The sequence below is a fragment of the Maylandia zebra genome, linkage group LG4 (genome assembly GCF_041146795.1).
Source record: "Maylandia zebra isolate NMK-2024a linkage group LG4, Mzebra_GT3a, whole genome shotgun sequence".
In the NCBI taxonomy this organism is placed as follows: Eukaryota; Metazoa; Chordata; class Actinopteri; order Cichliformes; family Cichlidae; genus Maylandia; species Maylandia zebra.
The window spans coordinates 16,669,292-16,690,140 of NC_135170.1; the positions used below are offsets into that span (position 1 = coordinate 16,669,292).

The 20,849-nt window shown below is 42.5% G+C and overlaps 1 protein-coding gene across 3 annotated transcripts; it reads left to right on the plus strand.

The window, feature by feature from the left end:
• The first annotated feature begins 234 nt into the window (after window positions 1-234).
• Window positions 235-19,679, plus strand: zgc:112183 (ras-related protein Rab-37). 3 transcript variants are annotated; one of them, XM_076883058.1, is made up of 9 exons: window positions 235-423; window positions 4,988-5,098; window positions 12,491-12,532; window positions 14,171-14,237; window positions 14,377-14,429; window positions 14,841-14,906; window positions 15,647-15,703; window positions 15,785-15,861; window positions 18,597-19,679. In XM_076883058.1, exons 1-9 carry the CDS (start codon window positions 283-285, stop codon window positions 18,697-18,699), a joined length of 717 nt encoding a protein of 238 aa, XP_076739173.1. In that variant the 5' UTR covers window positions 235-282; the 3' UTR covers window positions 18,700-19,679. The 3 variants fall into 3 exon arrangements, with proteins under 3 accessions (XP_076739173.1, XP_076739174.1, XP_004560721.1); XM_004560664.6 differs by lacking the exons at window positions 235-423; window positions 4,988-5,098 and adding exons at window positions 7,972-8,905; window positions 9,862-9,972; XM_076883059.1 differs by lacking the exons at window positions 235-423; window positions 4,988-5,098 and adding an exon at window positions 7,966-8,905.
• The last annotated feature ends 1,170 nt before the right edge of the window (window positions 19,680-20,849 follow it).

Below are 20,849 nucleotides of genomic sequence, written 5' to 3' on the forward strand. Positions count from 1 at the left end.
GCTCAACATGACTTGCATCATGAATACTGTATAAGCTACACTTCCGTTATCATCTCTGACCAAAACTCCTTCTTTTAAATATTTAGTTTCAACATAATTATACATCGTAGCATGGTGATATAAACCATCCAGGGGTGAAGGAGACATGCAGAGAAGGTGGGGTGGAGGAATTAAGACAGGGCGATAAAAAGGATGGAGAGGAAGCATAAACGTTTAGTTCACCTCTAGGACTTCACCTGCTTTTTGGTTAGGAGCTGATAATTACTATTTAATAGAAAGTGGATGGACGACAGCTGGGATACGCACAGGATGAATGAGCGGGGGAAGATGGTTTCCTCGGACAGCGCGTACATGTCATCCACAGAGGATGGACAGATGCCCACGGCCATCACCTACCCTTATAATGAAGAACTAACACACAAGGTATTTATGTAACTATATTAAAAATGATGCGGGAAACTAACAATATACAAAGTGAAATTACAGATTACCACAGAAAAAAATATAAAATCTTAATTTACTTTTAAATTAACTTTCAAAAGGATGTGCTTTTTTAAATAATTAACTATTCTTTCCACAGTGACTCCTTCTGTGTCATTTTCTGGAAACATCTGTACCCAACAATAATCTAATAGCTCAGTGATCTAATGCCACCCAATATAACCTCCCTGTAGTACTAGGGGGTTATGGGAGTGCAGTGTGTCATGATTTATGAGTGTGAATGGATGAATGCGACATGTTGGATAAAATTAAAAAACTAAAAGCGCTGTCTAAGAACTGTAAAGAGCACATCACTTAATGTTCACCACCAATTTCGCGTTAGTCAGCAGGATAACTTCTGGACTTTGTCACAATCACAGGAGCTGCACAGTTTTAACTAAAGACAAAGCAAGTGAAATCCTGTTTATTGTCTCCGATTGTGGGCATTTCTTGCAGATAGTCTAATGGTTTAATCGCTCTGAATGCTCCGTAATTCCATTACTGGATATGTGTGAAACAAGTATTTATTATGGTAAGCCAAGAACAAGCTCCTGCTTCCTCACTAATTGAATTCATGGATGCATTTGCTGTTTTGCCGAGTTCTAGCCTGCCAGCAGCCCCAGCACATACTACATACTGATGGTTCCAATTTTGTTTGCAGGCTGCACTGAGCCAGTTGGCTCTCAACTCTTTAAATATCCAGTAAATGTTGAAGTCCTACATGAAAACGTGTGACAAGAAACTGCTTTGGCGAGAAAGTAGAAAATAAAATATGCACTGTAAAAGCAAAAACCTGCAGTCTTTTCAGCGTTTTACCAGAAGGAACGTGGGGTGATGTGCTCTCTCTTTTGGATGTTCAGTTTGAGCTCGAATTTTAATCTCATCATGGAAAGACCTCTGCAGTGTAGCAACGCTGTCACAACTAGTTTGACAAAATGTCAAATTTGGCTCCGGCAAAAGCACCAAATATGCCGAAACGTATGTGGGATTCTGCTGGCCTCTAAAGCTGTCCTGGGTCTCCTCAGTGTCAGGGTTCAGACAGGTCTCTGAAAAAGCTGTAGTTACCCCCCCACCTCCCGCTTTATAACATCCACACCACCAGTCTCCTGTGCTTTGACTTCTGTTTCATGGCTGCTCTCGTCTCCAGCATCAGTCCTGAAAATGCTGCCAGCATGCTGACATCAAAATTTCATGTAGGTGGTATGAAATAGTAATCTGATGGTTTCCGAGGGGGCCGCACACTACATCTAACCTGGTCTGCATTGTTTCTACTTCAGGTGCTCATACCTGCTCTCTCTTTGAAAGGGATGCAAGCAAACACTTTGTTATATCTGCTATTGCAGACTAAAAGCATCCTGCTCCGGAGTTTCCATCAAAAGGAAGCACGCTGGAGAGCGAGGGAGCCACGTAGCCTCAGATGTTCGGCTTGCATGTCACCTTGTTAGATTTTTAATGTGGGGAGCAAATTGAATGTGCAGAACATGAATATCGGTGTTTAAAGTGAGGAGTACAGAGGCTGCCTGCTGTCACGCTGCACTCTATCTGAGCTCCTTGACACTGCAGATAAGAAGCAGGCGGTGGAGTCTGGCCTGCTGGAGGAGGAGGAGGGTGAGGAGGACTTCTGTGTATGGAGAGGCGGTGGGGTGAGTAATGTCAATAAAGAAGGCAAGCATCTGCTGCCAAGGACCTCAAGGCTGGGTACTCTAGAAGCCAGGGAGACAATAACCATGGCGACAAGGCCAGTTGTTGCCAGAGCTGCGGTGGCAAGTCAGATGGCAGCTGGGGTGATGGATGACCCTCAGCAAACAGAGCCAGCGGCCGTTTCTGTGGCGCTGCGTCTTGCTTTTGTGCGTGCGTCAAATTCTCGGTCTGAAACGTGTACAAGAACATTTCACACCTGCATGACATCTTAAAGTATGTTTGTGTGAGATCTTTTCAGTTAAATTAAGCTGGCAGTAAAATAACAAATCAAGTAAAACTGCAGTATTACCACCAAAATGTTTTTGTTCCAAAGAAACGTGTCCCCTGTAGGACCCTAATGTGGTAATTTAGCTATTCTCAAAGCCAACACCCTGAAAATCCTTCCACCCAAATATTAAATCTTCACTCTAATCAAATTACAAGAGAGATTACGTTGGCTCACCTGCAGTACCTTGGAAGGCCATCAGGGGGCCCTGGCTCTCTCTTTGGGAATCACTACTGTGTTAACGAGTTGTGCTTCCCACCTGAGCTTCTGGTGAAACTGCTGCCGAAGCATATTTTTTTTTAAATCAACATTATGTTGCAAAGAAATAGTAAAATTTAAAAGAGCAAACTATTACACATAATTTATGGACATCTGTGGTTTGATTTCTTTGCATGCGTGGATTGGATGGGTTGTTAAGACTGTGAGAATTTCATTTCAACGGCAGCTTTAGAAATAGATTTACTTAGAAAACCGCTGACGTGTTCAGTTCTTATTTTACCTGCTGTATCTTCCTGGTGAGATGATGGTAGTATTACACATCAAGGTTGTTATAGTTAACTAAAACTAAACTGAAACTAAATGGGAAACAAGATTTTATAAATAAAAACATATTTATATTACAGCTTGTGAGTCCACTGCTTTTAAAATATGTGTTTTTATTGTAATACCTGCACTGATTTTAATAAATCTTACCTCTAGTATGATTTACAATATACAACAACACCTAAAAAGACTAGAACTCACACTGAAGGTAATAAAAACTAAACTAAAACTAAAGATTTTGAACCAATGAACTAAAACAAACAATCAAAAAATAACTGAAACTAAACCGAACTAAAACTAGCAGGTCAATATGAAATAAAAGTTCAAAAATATGAAAAAATACAAAACTATGATGACTCTGCTGCCCAGAACCTTAGAATATATTTAGATTTAAAACCTCCACATGTGACATTTTTGTGGTGTTTCTATAGATCCACTGTAATCTGTAATGCATATATAACATGATGCAGTGGGGGGGATAATTGATGTTGAGTCCTGGGTTCAAATCCAGCCTGGGGCCTTTCTGTATGCAGTTTGAATGGATGGTTGTCTGTTTGTGTCCCTGTGATGGACAGGTTAGCTGGGATAGACTCCAAACTCTAATTTGGAAAAGCAGAAGAAAATTAATAGATTCCACTTATTTTTAAGATATCCTAACCTGATGCTAAGAAGTTGTTTTGCTAAACTGTAACTTGCCTGAACTAAAATTAGTTGGTGACACTTTATAAAGCGGCGCATGAACACAAGAAATTTCAACGTATTTTATTTGAAATTATGATGTAATTATATTTACCTACAAATACTTAAAGTTAGATGAACTAGAATAAGGGGATAACAAGTCTGGCTTTTACACAAAAAGATATTACTATGCTGTGAGTACATTTAAGTGCAATTTCATGGTAATTTTGCAAGAAAACCAAATTATTTCCCCATCTTACATCCTAAATATGCTGTACTTTTCAGGGCACGGGCTGTATTATGAAGTGCATTCATCTCACCTGAATATCCGTTAGGTTAATGTACGTGATCGATGTTTTATTACTCAACAGTCCTTTTATGTATACTACAAATGTGACGAAGACTGTTCTCCCTGACCAGCTTAAAGTGAAAATAAATGTGTGTGACCTATTAGAGAGCCAAAGTTAAGCCACTCCATAATATGACCTGCACCCTGAAAAGTACAGTGTAGTTACAATGTAAGATGGGGAAATACACTTTATTTTTCCACAAAATTAATATATTATTCAACACTTTACTGAAAGAATAGTTTGTTTCCTGTGAAATTTCCGTAGGTATGCAATACTTAAAGTTAATCAAATTATTTTGGCACATTGCACACTACTTAAAATGAGTTATACACAACTTAAATGTACTCACAGCATAGTCATTTCTTTATTTCATGTAAACACCTGACCTTTTACCCCTTTATTCTAGTGTAGCTACCTGTAAGTATTTGTAGGTAAATATAATTATATTGTAGTTTCAAATAAAATACACTAAAATACCATGTAATTACAAGGTAATTACACCTTTAGTCACGGGCTGTATTATAAAGTGTTACCTGTTGGTTAACACCTCTGTATCCAAAGCTCTTTACTTTGATGAGCTGTACTTAGGTTAACAGTTAGAACTGAAGTGAATCTGTGATGTCTAAGAGAAAAATGGGAGTAACAGAGAGATAGTGGCACCATAAGGGTACAGGAGCAGATGTGAGGCATCAGTCTGAGACGTGAGCACGGATCTCGCACACATAACCCGATTACATTCCCGCTTCACCGGTGCCCATTGTGCTTCCCTCTTTTTGCTGTTATTGACTCCCAGCTCCGGCTGTCACACAGCATCATGGAGCACAGAGCTCCACACTGAGCAGCCTATGAACACACGCATTGTCCTACACCGCCTGTGCCCACACAGCGCAGGGCCTCGGGCGACAAGTAGAAGCTGCAGCGCTGAAGCCTGCATGATGTTGCCTCTGTTTCTCTGTAAATCTGTCTGCAGACCATCCTGGTGGGGGACAGCGGAGTGGGCAAGACCTCCCTGCTGGTTCAGTTTGACCAGGGCAAGTTCATCGCAGGGTCCTTCACCTCCACCGTGGGCATCGGCTTCACGGTGAGTCCACTTTTCATGTCCACCGCTCACCCCACCCACTCTTTGTTCTGGCTCACTCATACTTCTGCCTTGCTCGCCCGTGTGTCTGTGTGTGTGTATATATGTGTATGCTTTCTCTCCCTCCTCCTCCCACCTCATTAAGCCGCTGACTTCACCCGAGTGTTGAGGGAGATGTCACCGTGATGGGCTGTTTGCACTAAAGTCGTGACATTTGCTGCGAAGCAAATCTTCTCTGTTTGGGTGCTGGGGAGTGTTTGACTCCTTCGGTATGTGTCAGTGAAGTGCGACGTGAATCAGCGGCGCTTCTCCAGTGCACCAATGTTGCATTTTATCACTGCATTCATTATAATCCTTACCACACTGCAGGGGTTAAGGATTATAGTCAATGATGCCAATGCTACAATTGAAATTACTATCAGGAGAGCACAAGCGATGGATGCTGAGGCGTGCAGGCTATTTGCTGCTGGATGTTTGTTGCAAAGATGCTTCCAACAAGACTGATTTGATGCTTTGTGACATTTTTTTTTTTTTTTTTTTTTGTGGCTGAGGGTCAGGCTGGGTGACAAGTGAAGGCCAAAAGAGACAAACAGGAGGCATGCATGGCTTAGTCTGGTGGATTTTTTCCCCCTTGTTGCCACACTGATGATAACTTTGGCTTTGTGTCATTGCCATTAGTGCAGCGCAAAGGAGGGGGAAAATCTGCGGGAAAGTAGAAAACTGGCTTTGGCATTGCACATTTGCATAAGTTTGCAGAAATGTATGATCTAAGGTTCAAACGCCCTGCAGAAAGATGCACTACAAAAATAAATAGATAAATAAATAAATCTCCTGGAAGCGTAAGTGTGCTGGATTAAAGTCAGGGGTGAGACAGGGTGTGCAAAAAGTGCCTTTCATTGGGTGTCTGCAGGCGACACTTTGAAAGGACCTGGCTGAGATGATCAGCAAGGTGGAAATTCAGGCAGTCGTGCTGAGCTGGCCGGAACAAATTGAGATTTAAAGCTTTTTCAGTCTCTGCGTTCAGATATTTTAGACATGTCTTCTCTTCATAAGCCGTAAAGCAGTGAACCGGGGGGAAAAACGGGCACGCAGGAACTGGTAACTGACAGTTTATCTGATACGATCTGAAATGTTAAATTGACTCATTTTCCTCAGCTGCACCTCCAACGTGCTGCTCTGACACGGCTCCGTCATGTCAGTTAGTGAGTGTTTTTTCCACGTGGAGTAATTTGTTGAGAGTGAGAGACGCGAGTTCTTTGATGAGAACTGTGCAGGTTTGATTTAAATTACTATAACTGAGCAAATAAAGCAACACGACAAAAGTGGCACGAGGTAAAAAAAAAAAGAAGACTTGCACAGAGCTGTGAAAGTATTTGCCACCTACCTGATTTCTTAGCTTTTTTTGTACATTTGCCAAACTTAAATGTTTCAGATCATCAAACAAGTTTTTTTTTAATGGTGATTTAATTGGTGGAGGGGAAAAAAAAGTTATCCAAACTTACCTGGCCTTGTGTGAAAAAGTAATTGCCCTCTAAACCTAATAACTGGCTGTGCCACTCTTAGTAGCAAGAACTGCAATCAAGTGTTTGTGATAACTGACAGTGAATCTTTCACACAATAGAAGGAATTTTGGCCCAGATTTGTTTTAATTCAGCCACACTGGAGGGTTTTCAAGCACGAACAGCCTATTTAAGGTCATGACTTTGACTAGGCCAATCCAAAAGCTTAATTTTGATGTTTTTAAGACATTTTAAGACATTTAAGACATCATTGTCTTGCTCCAGAACTCAAGGGCCTTTCAGCTTCAGGGGACAAACTCATGGTCAGAAAATATCCTTCAGGATTTTCTAGTAGAGAGCAGAATTCATTGTTCCAACATTTGCAACAAGTTGTTTAACTTTGTGTTTTTTTGGTCAGCAGTGGTTTTCTCCATAGATCCCAGTCGCTTTTGTATTGTTGAATCATGAACTCTGAATTTAACTGAGGCAAATGAGGCCTGCAGTTCTTTAGATGTTGTTCTGGGTTCTTTGTGACCTGAATGAATCACTGATGCGCTCCTGCAGTCCGTTTTTGTTGGCAAGAAATTTATGGGAAGATTCAATATAAGTTTTCCCCCTTTGTGGTTCACTGGAGTCCCAAAGCCTTAGAAATATCTTTGTAACCCTTTACAGACTGATACATGTCAGTGACTTTGTTTTTCAGCTGTTCCTTTTAGAAATCTGTTGCATCATCTAAGGAGCCTGGAAAGGAAAGTGACTGGACTTTTTGCTTTTCTTTCCAAGCTCCTTAGAGTCCTGTGACCTGGATGACTGACAAACCAGACAGACATATTGCGTTTTGAAATCTTTTAGCCTGCTTCAGTTTGTCAGACAGCTTCTGTTTCATTGATTTCTTTATCCAACATGTCTGGCAGTAATCAGGCCTGGGTGTGGCTTTCAGCTCTCCAAGAAAAAACAATGTGGTTAACCACAGTTAACTCATGATTTAACAAAGGATCACACGCAGCCACGAAGATTGGGGTCGCTTCCCCCCCAAATGAATTAAATCTCCATTTTAAAAAGAAACTCGGAAGTAAAACAGGAAACAAATGCGGACACAGACGGCTAGGATGCCAACCACAAAACCACGACATGCCCAGCTCCATGTTTTCTCATTATGTTAATGCAAGAGGGGGAGACGCTGCTGTCGCTGACGGGGACTCATGAGCTCATATGTGTGAGCGGCAGATCGCATGTCAGTTACGTAACATAAATGATCTGTGACCGTGCCGCCTTTAGTCCCGTCTGAGCGCGGAGAGTCTCCTCTCCGAACGGCAGGTGGAGACAAACACTGTCTGCTGCTGTAGCTGGAAACTGGGAGGACAACTGGTCGATCAAGAAGGCGCAAGAATAACAAAAGACTCAAACCAGTTTAACAAGACTCGATAGAATGTCCCAGGATAACAAAAAAAGAATGTTTGTAAAAATTGGGCACATATTAGGTTTTGGTGTGTGCGCAGGGATGTTGATGGTGGTGTAAATGAACAGCCAAGTATGATTTGTGGATCTTTAAACTAGTAGTCCGTCCACCTCTCACCTGTGCGTGTGCGTGTGGATGGAGTGGGGTGTGGCGGGGGGGGGTGATCCTCTCGATCGAGCACCACCACCTGTGGCAGATGAGTCAGCCGTCAGCGCGTCTGACCCCCGCGGCTCCAATGTCAGCGTGAAAGACACACCATCGTCCGCGGAGCCGCCGTCGACGTCCTCGCATAGCTGCTCAGTTAATGATCTGCCCACGCCACGATGCACCGCTCTGCTCTGAACAATCACACTAATGTTTCCGCCTGCTTGTCATCACTGCCTTCTCCTTGACTGCTGGATGGCGCCGCTGCAGCTGATGTTTAAGTTTTGACCGTCTTCTTCCGCGTCTTCTCACAGTGCGCGAGTTGAGGTGTGATTTTTTTCTCCTCCTTTCTTCACTTGGGAAGGTGATCCTTTCGTGGCCACACGCAGTATGCGAGCAGAGGTGGAGGTTGGCGGACACTGGGACTGAGTTGGCGGAGATCTCGCTGGAGGCTCTTTGCGCGTCTTTCTTCCTGTTTTTTGTTTTTGTTTTGTTTTCTTGGACACCTTCGGAGATCGGAACTGTTTGGGGTTTTTAATTTTTAATTTTGGAAGGGGGGAAGGCTCTTTAGCCTGCGCTCTTTCCCTTGGCACTGCGATGTCCACGAGAAAGGCATCGTTGACGGAGAAGCAGGCAAAAAACGGCACATCAAAATATGTCTTGGAGAGATGCGCGTCTATTAACGAGTATTACGATATTGCCTTCAAGGTGTGTATTTCCGTCTTGTTGTGTCTGTGTTCGGGGGGGCTTGTTTTGCCTTTTTTGTGGTGCTACAGTTGGAACAGGTGTGTACATTTATTGCACTGTGACAGCTGGGTGTACCTTCAGCAGCAGCGACACGACTATTGACTTTTCACATGTGCAGCGCTCACTGGTGATCACAAGCGAGAGAGAGAAAAGAAATGCAATCTGAAGGCTCTGCCTTTTAGCAGGCCATTATTTTTTTTACAGTTTGCATAATGACAGCATAGCAGACAAGTCATCCACCCGGTTTGGTGCTGAATAAGCCTTTCTTTGAGGAGGCTCTAAATCCTCGTCCGCCCAGATGTTTGCAGAGGGTGTACTTGTTGCTCCTCACAGCTTCTGCTGAATGAGAGCCGCCCAGGTTTTTCACACTGTTCCATCAACTCACAGAGACGGCAGCAAAACTTGCATTCAAGTGCAACTCTGTTAGCCCGTGCGCATTTGCATGGCGTGCTTTTTCTTTTATTGAAGCAGCCATGACTCGGTGTAAGCAATGCGTAATATTTTCACCTTCATGCTGCTGGATTGATTGTACAATTACGCACCCCCGTTGTTGTAATTATATTGATTGGAAAGGGGTGCCTGCTGGAAAGAAAATGAAAAAAAAAATGACGAGAGTAAAATTACAGAGTTGGCTGATCACATCTTAACCCCCCCAGTACTTGCAAAGTGTCACATCCTGGTGGCGGCTAAGTCAACACTGTAGTGTACTGTGGCTTGATACATGATATACTGCACAGCGTGGTCGTGGGTGTCAAACTGTATGATTCCAGCTGTGAAATGTTCATGCAGTGTGTTTAATGCAACGCACATCTGTCGGTTTATTTTTGTGTCAATGGGTTTTTGTTTTGTTTGTTTGTTTTGATCAGCTGTAACCTGTTGTCCCCTCTTCTTCTTCTTTGGTGGTGGGTTTGCTCTAGGTGATGTTGCTGGGAGATTCGGCCGTGGGGAAGACATGCCTCTTGGTGCGCTTCAAAGATGGGGCATTTCTGGGAGGCAACTTTATAGCCACCGTTGGAATAGACTTTAGGGTGAGAGAGATTCTGTAGAAGTCACCCAATAAACCATAATGATGCTCAATTTCTCTATGAGCCTTTCCGTGTGTGTGTGGGTGTGTGTGTGTGTGTGTGTGTGTGTGTGTGTGTGTGTCAGTATTCTTGTTAATCATATGAAGCAATAACTTACGTGTGCAAAAACAACCTAATACTATCCGCAAAGCAACAAAAACAACAGTAATCTGTCTGTTAACGAGCGACATCGACCCAATTATCACCCTGCAGTTTCTGCGAGGAACACTTCGTCATTCTGCGTTGATAGCACCAAATGTACAAAAAAATATCAGTGGAGTTCACAGACCTCTTGTGCTGTTAGGCTGCGGACTGCTTCATAAATGTCTTGGCAGATGCCTGCCCACGTCCCTGTCTCCTGGAAAGATTGGCTGCAGCTCAGCTCAGTCCTGGAGGAGTCACCATGCTGACAGACGAGCTCTTATTCACACACACCTCGTGTGCGCGCACACACACACAACCCACACAGTGCTGGATTTGATGCAAACGGGCAAATGTGCTGCTCGGACCGAGTGGACAGGCTCACCCTCAGCATCCGAGTTATCCTCCAATCAGAGCAAAGCACTCTCACTAATGGCAAGTCAAGTAGGGGGTTGGATGGGTAGGTGGGTGGGGGTGGTTCGAGGAGGAAATTGTGCTGCATTAGCCAAAGTGATGTATTGTCTTCTCTGGATGGAGGTGCAGACACGAAGGAGCGTAATGGATGTCTGACAGGTACACGACGCATCAGCATCTCTCACTCTGCCTCCCCTCGCTCAGCAACAAGTGCTGCAGCCAATTCATAAAATGCATCAACACCGATCAACACTTGCATTCGTTTGTAGTGTCAGACTGAGGGCCTGGCAGAGAGTCACCTTTTGCTGTCACATTTGGGAGAAAGGTGAAAAGGTTGTCTCATACGCATGCACAGGCAGACAGGCAGTGTGTTGTTGTAGCTTGTAACATGGCCGGTCTATTTTCGGCATGCTTCCTTGTAGCAGTTACTCAGCATGCGGGCTCCTCTCACGTCATAATTTTGTGGGGGGGAGAAAATGGAAACCCATGGCAACTAATGCAGGGGTTCAACCATGTCCATTCCGCCAAAAGCAGACGATTCAGCAGGTGGCAGCTCGTTGCTGCCAGTGACAGCCTTGCACACGTCATAGAGGTTTCGTTATTTGTGTTTCTGTGCGGCGTTTGTGTTATGTTTTTCTGTCTTTTTTCTTTTTCTTTTTGACGTGCGTACTTCCGTGCTTTTGCAGGAAAGGCAGGGAGCGTTTGAGATGACCTGTCACTGATATGAAGTTTCAGACTGATTAAGGAAGTGCACTCGCGAGTCATACTTCCTTCGTGTCGTGGTGGTTTTTGCAGTACATGCTTGAAATATGCATATGACCTGGTTTCGTCCTGCAGGTCACGGTGGCATGAAAACCCCCCTCAAACTCTCCCTTTACCCCCATGATGCAACGCACTGCAGAACTCTTGTTGTTTGCTCCTCTTTTGCACCCTTCCCAAAAATCTGTTTTCAACAGATTTTCTACAGATTTCAAAAATCTGTAGTCTTTTTTTGTTGTTGTTTGTTTTAGCGAAGGTGGCCAGATCTTCCAAACATCGATAGTATCGATACGAATGTTGGTACTGGTATTGGATCGATACTAGTGCAACAGGATCGATATATCCATATTTTGTTTCTAGCCTCAGTTCAGTATTAAAACCTCTGAATTTTATTTAAATAATTAATTTATATATATATATATATATATATATATATATATATATATATATATATATATATATATATATATATATATATATATATATATACATATATATATAAACCTCCAACTTCAAGCATGCACTATATTCACAGATTTCACATAGATGAAAGTGTAAAATGTGTGTTTTGTTGTATCAATCTATTATTGTGGAAAACAAAACTCATTAGCGTTCATTAAAATGTGTTCCCAGACTGATGTCATAAATCATGACACGCTGCTCTCACCTCCTGTCTTTATGGGTTAAAAGTATCGATACTGGAACTGGTATCTGCAATAATGGCCCTGTATTTACTCGTTATCGGATCAGTACCAAAATTTGCAGCATCTTAATCACAGCACTATTTTTTTTAGCCGGGTCGCCTAAACTATTTTAGACAGATCTTTTCTTTTCTTTTTTAAAAACAGGAAATCAGAGGGCACCCCTACAGGGCGGCAGGAAATTAACGGGGGAGTCCGTTGTTCTGCTGCCAGTCCTCTTTCTCACTGTTGTGTAATTAAGTCTCTTATCCCAAAGACCTCGCTGTTGTGTGGGTGTTGCAAATTACTTTCCCTGCCAGCATTCAAATCCACTTTTAGTCGCCTTGTTTCTTTTTGTCACACGCTGAGTCCATGAGCTTTTTTGGTCCGCTGTGATGTTCGTCATTCATTTCTGTGCCATTTCCGCAGCACTCCAGTCTCTAAACATATGGTGACTTGTCTCACGCAGACTCTCCTTGTTTTCTTAGAATAAAGTGGTGGATGTCGACAACCTGAAAGTCAAGCTACAGGTGAGAGCGTTGCACCTTGTCGATGTCTGCCTGCATTTCACCTCATCGCATGACAGCTCCTCTTTCATCCCTCAAGCAGCTTTAATGGCCTCAGCTTTAGGTTCACCTCAGTTCATCCAGGGTGGGAGATGATAGAGAATCCAAAATTACCTGGAAAAGAAAAAGTGATTTCTCCATTTAAATGAAATCTGTGATTTTAACCACTGTTAAAGATATCCAGTTAAAGATATTGTGTTAGTAAAAAGGGATTTGGGGTTTTATTCCGGCAGCATGCTGTTGGCACACAGTCCCCCAAAACATGGCAGTCTATCATTATGACCTGTTCATTCAACACTGAGTGGGAGGCAACAGATTTAGACGCCTCTGCTATCTTAGCCTCTCTTCTTTTGCAAGCATTATACATTAGGGGAAAAAAATCCTGTGATTAATCCCAAAATAGACGTAATGAGTTACAGCAGAAAATCTAAAGTCTCAGAAAGGTTCAGAGACTTCAAAGGGGCTGGATGAATTGCAGCAGGTGGATAGGATGTATTCAACATTTCCTCATACCATTTATTTGACATTACAAATCATTTGTGACGTGCTTCGCTCTTTGATTTGTGTTTTGGAAACACTGGGGTTTTTAAAAAAAGCATATAGCTTAATATTATATTTTAACCTACATAGTAGCTCAGGAAGTTCAGAAGCAGCCCTACAACCTGCCAACATGCTGAATTAACAGAAACACCACATGTCTATATACAAACAACTAAATTAATTTCATTTGATATTGAACTAAATGCTGAGAAATGCCTAGAATATAGTCAAATATAGTAAAAATGCAGGATTTATTTAAGGATGTATTCAAGAAAACAGCTGCTACACTAGGCCAACTAATTTAGCAGTTTCTCTACTAGAGCCAGTAATTTTGCAAGACAATGAGCTAAATGGCCAAGCTGGTCATTTATTATAATTATATTCCCGGGCCGCTTCATTAGGTACACCTGTTCAGCTGCTCTTGTAACGCAAATATGTAATCATCCAATCACATGGCAGCAACATTTAGGCATGTAGAGTTGGTTAGGGCGACATGCTCAAATCGAGCATCAGAATGTGGAAGATAGATGCTTAAAAGTGACTTTGAACGTGGTATGTTTGTTGGTGCCAGATGGGCTGGACTGTAGTGCAGCGGCCTCCACAATCACCAGATCTCAATCCAACCGAGCACCTTTGGGATGTGGTGGAAGGGGAGACTCACATCAATGACATGCAGCCGACAAATCTGCAGCAACTGTGTGATGCTATCATGTCAACATGAATCCAAACTTCTGAGGAATATTTGCAGCACCTTCATGAATTGAGGCAGATCTGAGGGTCCAATCCGGTAATAGCAAGGTGTACCTAATGAAGTGACCAGTGAGCAAAAAGCTACAAAAATACAAAGTTTAGCTTTATCAGCAAGCTTTAACTTCTAACTTCAACTACTCAGATTCTGGATTTGAATCAAATCTTCACGCTTTACTGCGTTAGAGCTTTGTGGAGAGGTATTATCGCTCGCAGTGCGTGCTGCTGACAACAAGCTGTCTTGTATTTCGTGAGGGTGGATCAGGATGCACACCAGTGTTTGCATACCATGTATCTGTGTGCTTTGTTACCCAGATCTGGGATACAGCCGGCCAAGAGAGATTCCGCAGTGTAACGCACGCCTACTACAGAGATGCCCAAGGTAACCTTTGCATTTTTATGTATTTTACTTCCTCATGCTCTCCGTGTGGGGGAAGGTCTAGAGTAGGTAATGAAGCAAAGCAGTGTGTGTGTTCACCTATGAAAGAGTAGCCCTTTTTTAAATGTTTCCTTTCTCACAGCGTTACTCCTGCTTTATGATATCACCAGCAAGCCATCATTTGACAACATCAGGGTAAGACTTTCTCAGATTACTTTCCCCCTAGTGCTTTCGCTGCCTCTGCCTCTCATTGCTCCTCTCTGCTCTGTGTTTATTTTCACTTCCTGCTCCCAAGCCCCCTCAAGCTGAACGTTAAACTCTATTTACATGCAAAGTACTGCGGGGGCCCGTAGCGTCTTCTCTCTTTAGAATGACAAGATGTTATCATTTGCTTGGTTACACAGTTTCAATAATGAAAAGCAATAAAAACATTCAAGGACAAGAGTGACTCAGTGACGCCATGATTGATTGGAGGGTGGTAATAACGCACTGCTCAGGAGGAACAGCAGAGCGCTTGCTTCATCTGGTGGTGTTTGCTTCTTTTTTTTTTTTAATTGACCAATATCCTCCTCCTCCTCTGACTGTCTATCTTTTCTACTTTTGAAGGCTTGGCTGACTGAAATACACGAGCATGCCCAGAAGGATGTGGTCATCATGTTGCTCGGCAACAAGGTGAGCATAGCTTCCGTTTAGTGTTACATAAAAGATTAGGAGCATAACAAATCCTTTGCACAATTTTAACACGCCGTTGTCACATTTTGTCACACATGCACGAATGCAAACTCTTAATCTCTTAACATAACGTTTACAAGCGCACAAATTGATGTCCTGATCGTGTTGCTGTGTGTCTCCTCTGATTTGTGTGCTTTTAATGTGCACACCTGTGCACACAGAGACGGCCTGTTTTCAAATTTGTCGCTTTCATCCATCATCCGGTGTTATTCCATCATCATGACTATTAAGGATACATTCATCCAAAAACAGTGCCTCACTAAACTGCTGTTGCTTTGCTTCAAGCGGCCGATGCATTGAATATTTCCTGCAAAGCGCTTCTGGTGATGAAAAGAGACATTTTCCTGTCTCACTGCAACAGCAGTCATTGCTAATATATCTAAAAGCTCCCTCTGGTGGCTCAGAGAAAACTCACTCGTCTCAAGGGTCTTAGATGTCACGTAGCAGCAGCTCAGATTGTTTGCTGTGAAAGCAGCGGGACTGGTGGCATCGGTCTTCTGCTGGAGGTGGAGATTCTGACATTTCACCAGTCTGAAGGAGATCTGGCTCACCAGCTGGCGGCCCGGCTGCCAGATAAGAGACAGGACGTGCCGGCTGACGAGATGTAGCGGATGGCATGGTGAATCTGTGACCCGTCACCTACACTGTGATGACTTGTTTTTCCGTTTGCTGTCTTACAGTCAGACATGGCTGCAGAGAGGGTCGTGAAGACGGAGGACGGGGAGAAGCTGGCCAAGGTAATGCGTGACATTTTCAAGTGGTTATGTTCTCCACAGCAGAGGAGAGTCTTTACTCTTCTAATGTTTTTTCCATCTCAGGAATATGGAGTACCATTCATGGAGACCAGTGCCAAGACCGGAGTCAATGTGGACCTGGCTTTTCAAGCTATAGGAAAGTAAGTTTTAAACCTCCTGTAATCAATACCTATGTGTACACAATGGATGAGATTACATTATGTAATGGAAATTAGTTGACCGAAGCGAAGAACCCACTTCGGTGTAGGTCAGCTGATAATTTTTGGTTTTATAGAATGTGGCTTTGAAGATTTAGTTGGCTGTCAGCATGCACATAGCATCATCTTACCAGGTAAAGCACCAATATGTCTGCCTAATGTGATAACAGGCAGTTTTGTTGCCATGGTAGCATAGTAGGGTAATTATGTTATTCTTTTTTAAATTTTTCGGGCTATCCTCAAGTCTTAAAAGGAGCAAATAATGCAGGTTTAAGAGATGTATGATCGAATGCTAATGTTAATATTATAATTGTGTTTTATTTTCCCCCACTATGCGTAAAAAAGCCTAAACTCCACCTAATTTCCAGTTAAAAGAAAAATATAATCTGACTAAAATAATCACTGATCACTAACCCTAACCCAAGAAGAAAATAATGCAAAGCCAACAAATAAATTAAATGGGTGATGGGGAGTTTTGGACATACCAAGTCAGAGTTCTGTTGCAGTTATGAGCATGAGATGCATGTTTTGAATACTTTTGGTCTGCTGCTCTTTGTCTTTTTTGGAACAGGGTGTTTGCAATATGGGAAAAAGAAATCCCACAACATTTAATTTTTTAAACAATATGCTGCCGTTGTGGGGTGAGTTTAACCATAACCTCATCCAGTAGCTTTGGGATAAACTGGATCATAGACTACAGTGGTATTTGTGGCTGAATTTGAATCCTTTGAGCCAGTTTATAAACTCTAATGGGATCGATTCCCAGAAGAGTCTATGCTCATGTAATAGCTTATTAATGTCCATAGTTTTAGAATAACATCTTTAATGGCCACATATGGGTAGGATATCTGAGCATCAATACACTTTTAGCCTTCTAGTGTATTTAGTGTTGTATTCTGATCTCAGAATGGACTAAAGGTTTATTTAAAAAACGACCTTGTACTCAGTCTAAAAAGTAAACTAAAAAGACACTGCACAGAATATACATATCAGCAAAAAAGGTAGATCTAGTTATTGTAAAGTTTTTACTTTTGTAGCTATAGTTTATCAGTCATACATTTTATTTCTGGGTCTCATAGCTGTTTCATTCATTTTGCCATGTGGGGAGTCTGTAGATAACACTTTTGATTACCTAAATAAAAAAATGAGTCATTTTTTAGCTTATTTAATGGAACAAAGAGAATGTTGTATTCATAAATATACACTGATTAATGTGTAACGTCTGTCAGGGTGTCCAAAGCCGACACTGTTAGATCCACTTCGAAGACTGTTTCGCTAACAGCAGCTAACAGAAACGCCTACAGACAGAAAAGTTCAGGATATCCTCAAAAACTCACCTCAGTTTTGCTGTCATCAGACAGCAGTGAGCTTTAGTGACTCACTCGCTTGCATCAGACCCCTTTCACAAAGTTTTACAGCTACCAGAGTAAATGCACGTGGACACCCAGCATATTGACACCTGAGGTAAACACACTCACTACAGATAAACACCAGCCAGAGGTGTTTGTCCCACAGGGGCCACCGTAGCTAGGAATATGCACTTAATTGGAAGGGGTAAGAAAACAGACTTCAATTGACTGCAATCTGGAACTTACTGAAATCTAGTGGTGAGATTTTACACACCATACCTTTAAATTTTGCAACTATACCCCTTCTTGTGTGCCTCTGCACCACTTCCACCACTTGCCTGGAAGTAGCCTATTTGTCAATTTCACCACCGACCTCAAACTTGCAAAAACTAAGAAAAGAGAAGAAAACAAAGAAAACAGGCCCAGATTTGATGTTGAGGATCATTAGTGGCCATGAAAGCTGGACGACCAATGCTGGCCTTGCAAACACAATCAACATTTGGCTTACTTCTCTTTTCTGAATAAAAAATGAAGTCGCAGGGTAAATCATCGCTGATGACATCTCGTATGTTAGACTTCAAAAGCTATTCTCCTTTTAAAGACAGAACCCTTTGCAGTACGAACTGAATATAAATTGCACTAAATTCTGCATGTTTTTGTGCTCGGTCCACAAAGGTAACAAACTAATGAATTCTCTTCAGCTCGGGTCATGCTTGTGGAATAATGAACGGTGAGATTTCACATGAGGGTTGTTATCCGCTCCATGCATACGCCTGACCTCTGTTGTTTACTCTGATGTTCTCCTCTTGGTTATGTGGTTGTTGTTTTTTTCTTCTCTGTCTCAGACTTTAAATTGATGCAATCAAGCCTTCCTCTTCAACTACTGCAAACCACTGGTTTTTGTTTAGTTTGTTGTTTGCTCCTGTTGTCTATAATTATTATTAGTATGAGACTTTTTGCATGTCAGGCTTCCTCTGGACTCTAAATAATAAGTGTGTGATTGCTGTATTTTAATGAGTTACTGACTGGAAGCAAATCTACAAAAGGTTCACATGAAGTCTGCAATGACGGCTTATAACGTGTGCTTCCAGACCTGCAAATGAAACTAATGCCGGTGATTTGTAATGCTGATGTGATGGCAGTCTTAAGTGGATGTCAGATTAAATGATAGCACGCCTGAGGCATTCTGATAAAATCTCAGAACACGGAGATCCTGATACGTTTCTCTTCGTTTCTCATATTCTTTATTTGCTCAGCCTGTCTGTGCTCCATCCCACACATCCGCCACCTCTGCATCTAACTTCCTGCATCTCTCTCTTTCTCTATCAGGGAGCTGAAGCACAGAGCGACGCAGCAGCCAAATGAGCCCAAGTTCCAGATACACGACTACATCGAGTCTCAGAAGCACAAGACTGGCTGTTGTGGCCCGTAGCTGATGCTGATAATCTGGCAGCGAGAGACACATACAGATAAAGAAATGTGGAGGGAGGGAAAGTTTAAAAAAAAGAAAAGAAAAAAAAAAGGCTGGTCTCTCTTATGAAAGCCAATCCCTGCACCAAAACCTGAGAAGCAGACGTCCTCGTCTTCGCTCCACCGAGCTTTCGGCTGAATGAAAGTGAATCTGGATTGGTTGCCATCCCCTATTTGAAATGTGAATTTCTACCTTCTATGTCACGTGTAGAGATATTTGTGGGTTTTTTTGTGGTGACAGTTGTATCAAAGCTACCAGTCAGAAGTTGCGGACTGAAACGCTATATCCATCTGCAGGGATGGGACGAATGAACAGGTTAAACAACCGCTGGTGCCGGCGATTGCCAGCGTGGATATAGCATTTCATTGCTGCACAACTCTGAGCTTGTTTAATCCCAGTTATATCAGGCTGTGAACAGAATCCTTTTTTGGCCTTACAGTCTTTTAAATCTTTAAGTGAGTCTGAGTCTCACGATGAGATTGTAGCTAAAATGATCCCATCTGTTCACATCTGTACTGCTGTTAGATAGAATAAAGCCAACGTTTGGAGGGCGTTTACCCACTCTGTGTCTGTCTGTACATTCAATTCAGGGCCAGTGACACGCCATCCCGAGTACTGTATGTGTAACTATAGACAGTGGGATTATTTCCACTGTTCCCTCCACATGCACCACTCACACACAGCAACAGCACTCCCCCTCACACAACTATTGTCGTGTCCCCTTCGGTGGTGGATGTCGGTGTGTGTAGCCTGTAGCGAAGCTGTATTTGTGCATCACTTTTCTTTGTACGCTGTTCTTTGCTCATTATGAACGTTTGCTCGTCAGACTTGCTCTGTGTCACATTTGTCCTCTCTTGAGAGGTTGTCACGGTGATCACAAAGTGCCATGAAAAAGTGCTTTGTTGTCATACGATCTATAAAAATATATATATATTTTGTAATGTACGTGCTGCTGCTTTATTGAAGTCTGGCTCGTCTGCATTTCTGTGTGTGTGTGTGTGTGTGTGTGTGTGTGTGTGTGTGTGTGTGTGTGTGTGTGTGTGTGTGTGCTTGAGTGGGAGTCGCTGACAAACGGCAAGATGTGCTGCAGTTAATGAGCCACTGTGTGGCAGCAGCTGCCCTGTTTATTCTCCAACATGCACAGCTAGAGAAAATAAAGTGTTTTATCAATCAGGTAGATAACTGTACACATGTTAATAACTGTGGATTTGTGAGTGTGTTTTATGATGTTACTGTATGTAGGCAAGCTTTTTGCGAAAGGATGCTCAGGATCTGTGTGGTTGCACAGGTTAGATGGACTAGTGCACTGGGGTGATGCGAGAAGACATGAAATACTTAAGAACACAGTCGTGATTCACTGTACACCTGAAGGCGGCTCACATCCATCTACAGTATGACTCACTTAGCAGACCCACTGAGGCTTTCGGTCCTTTCTTGTGGAAATAAAAGTGCATTATTTGAGCGACTTTCCATCACCAACTTGAACCCACTGCTGCACGTGGTCAGCATACTGCTGAGAGCTTCTGCGTCTGTCCTCTTATCAGGGCTGGCAGCATTCTCAGCTAAGAAGTCAAATCCTGCCCGAGGTTTTAGCTGAGCAGCTTCCTGTCAGGATTTATTTTCACTGCCATGTCACTTATATCTCTGAGATGAGTTTGGGGTGACAGTGGAGTTGAAAACTGATGCTGATTATTGTTGACAGACGATCGCATAGCCAGAAGTTGGACTTTAGGAGTACTTGAAAGTCGATGCAGGGCTCCTAAAATGCCCAGTTTGTTCACATTGATCATTTAAATCACGGTCATCTCCAGCTTCACCTGTTTTTACTGGATTCCACTCGGGTACTTTAGCATGACTTAACTTTCTTTGGATTGGTTGCCCCTCGCAAACAGCAGGTGGGTGGGGCATCTGTGCTCACAGACAGAGCAGTGTGCATGAGATGACCATACGGAGTACATTCACTCTCTTTGACGTCATACAGAGACAAAAGCAGGAAACAAAATATTTGAAGCTGAGCATTTAGAGCAATCTTTGCTCTCTAGGACTATCTGCACATATGCAGACTTCATTATTTGAGTCTGCCAAAGGAAAGTCCCCTTAAGTCCGATCTG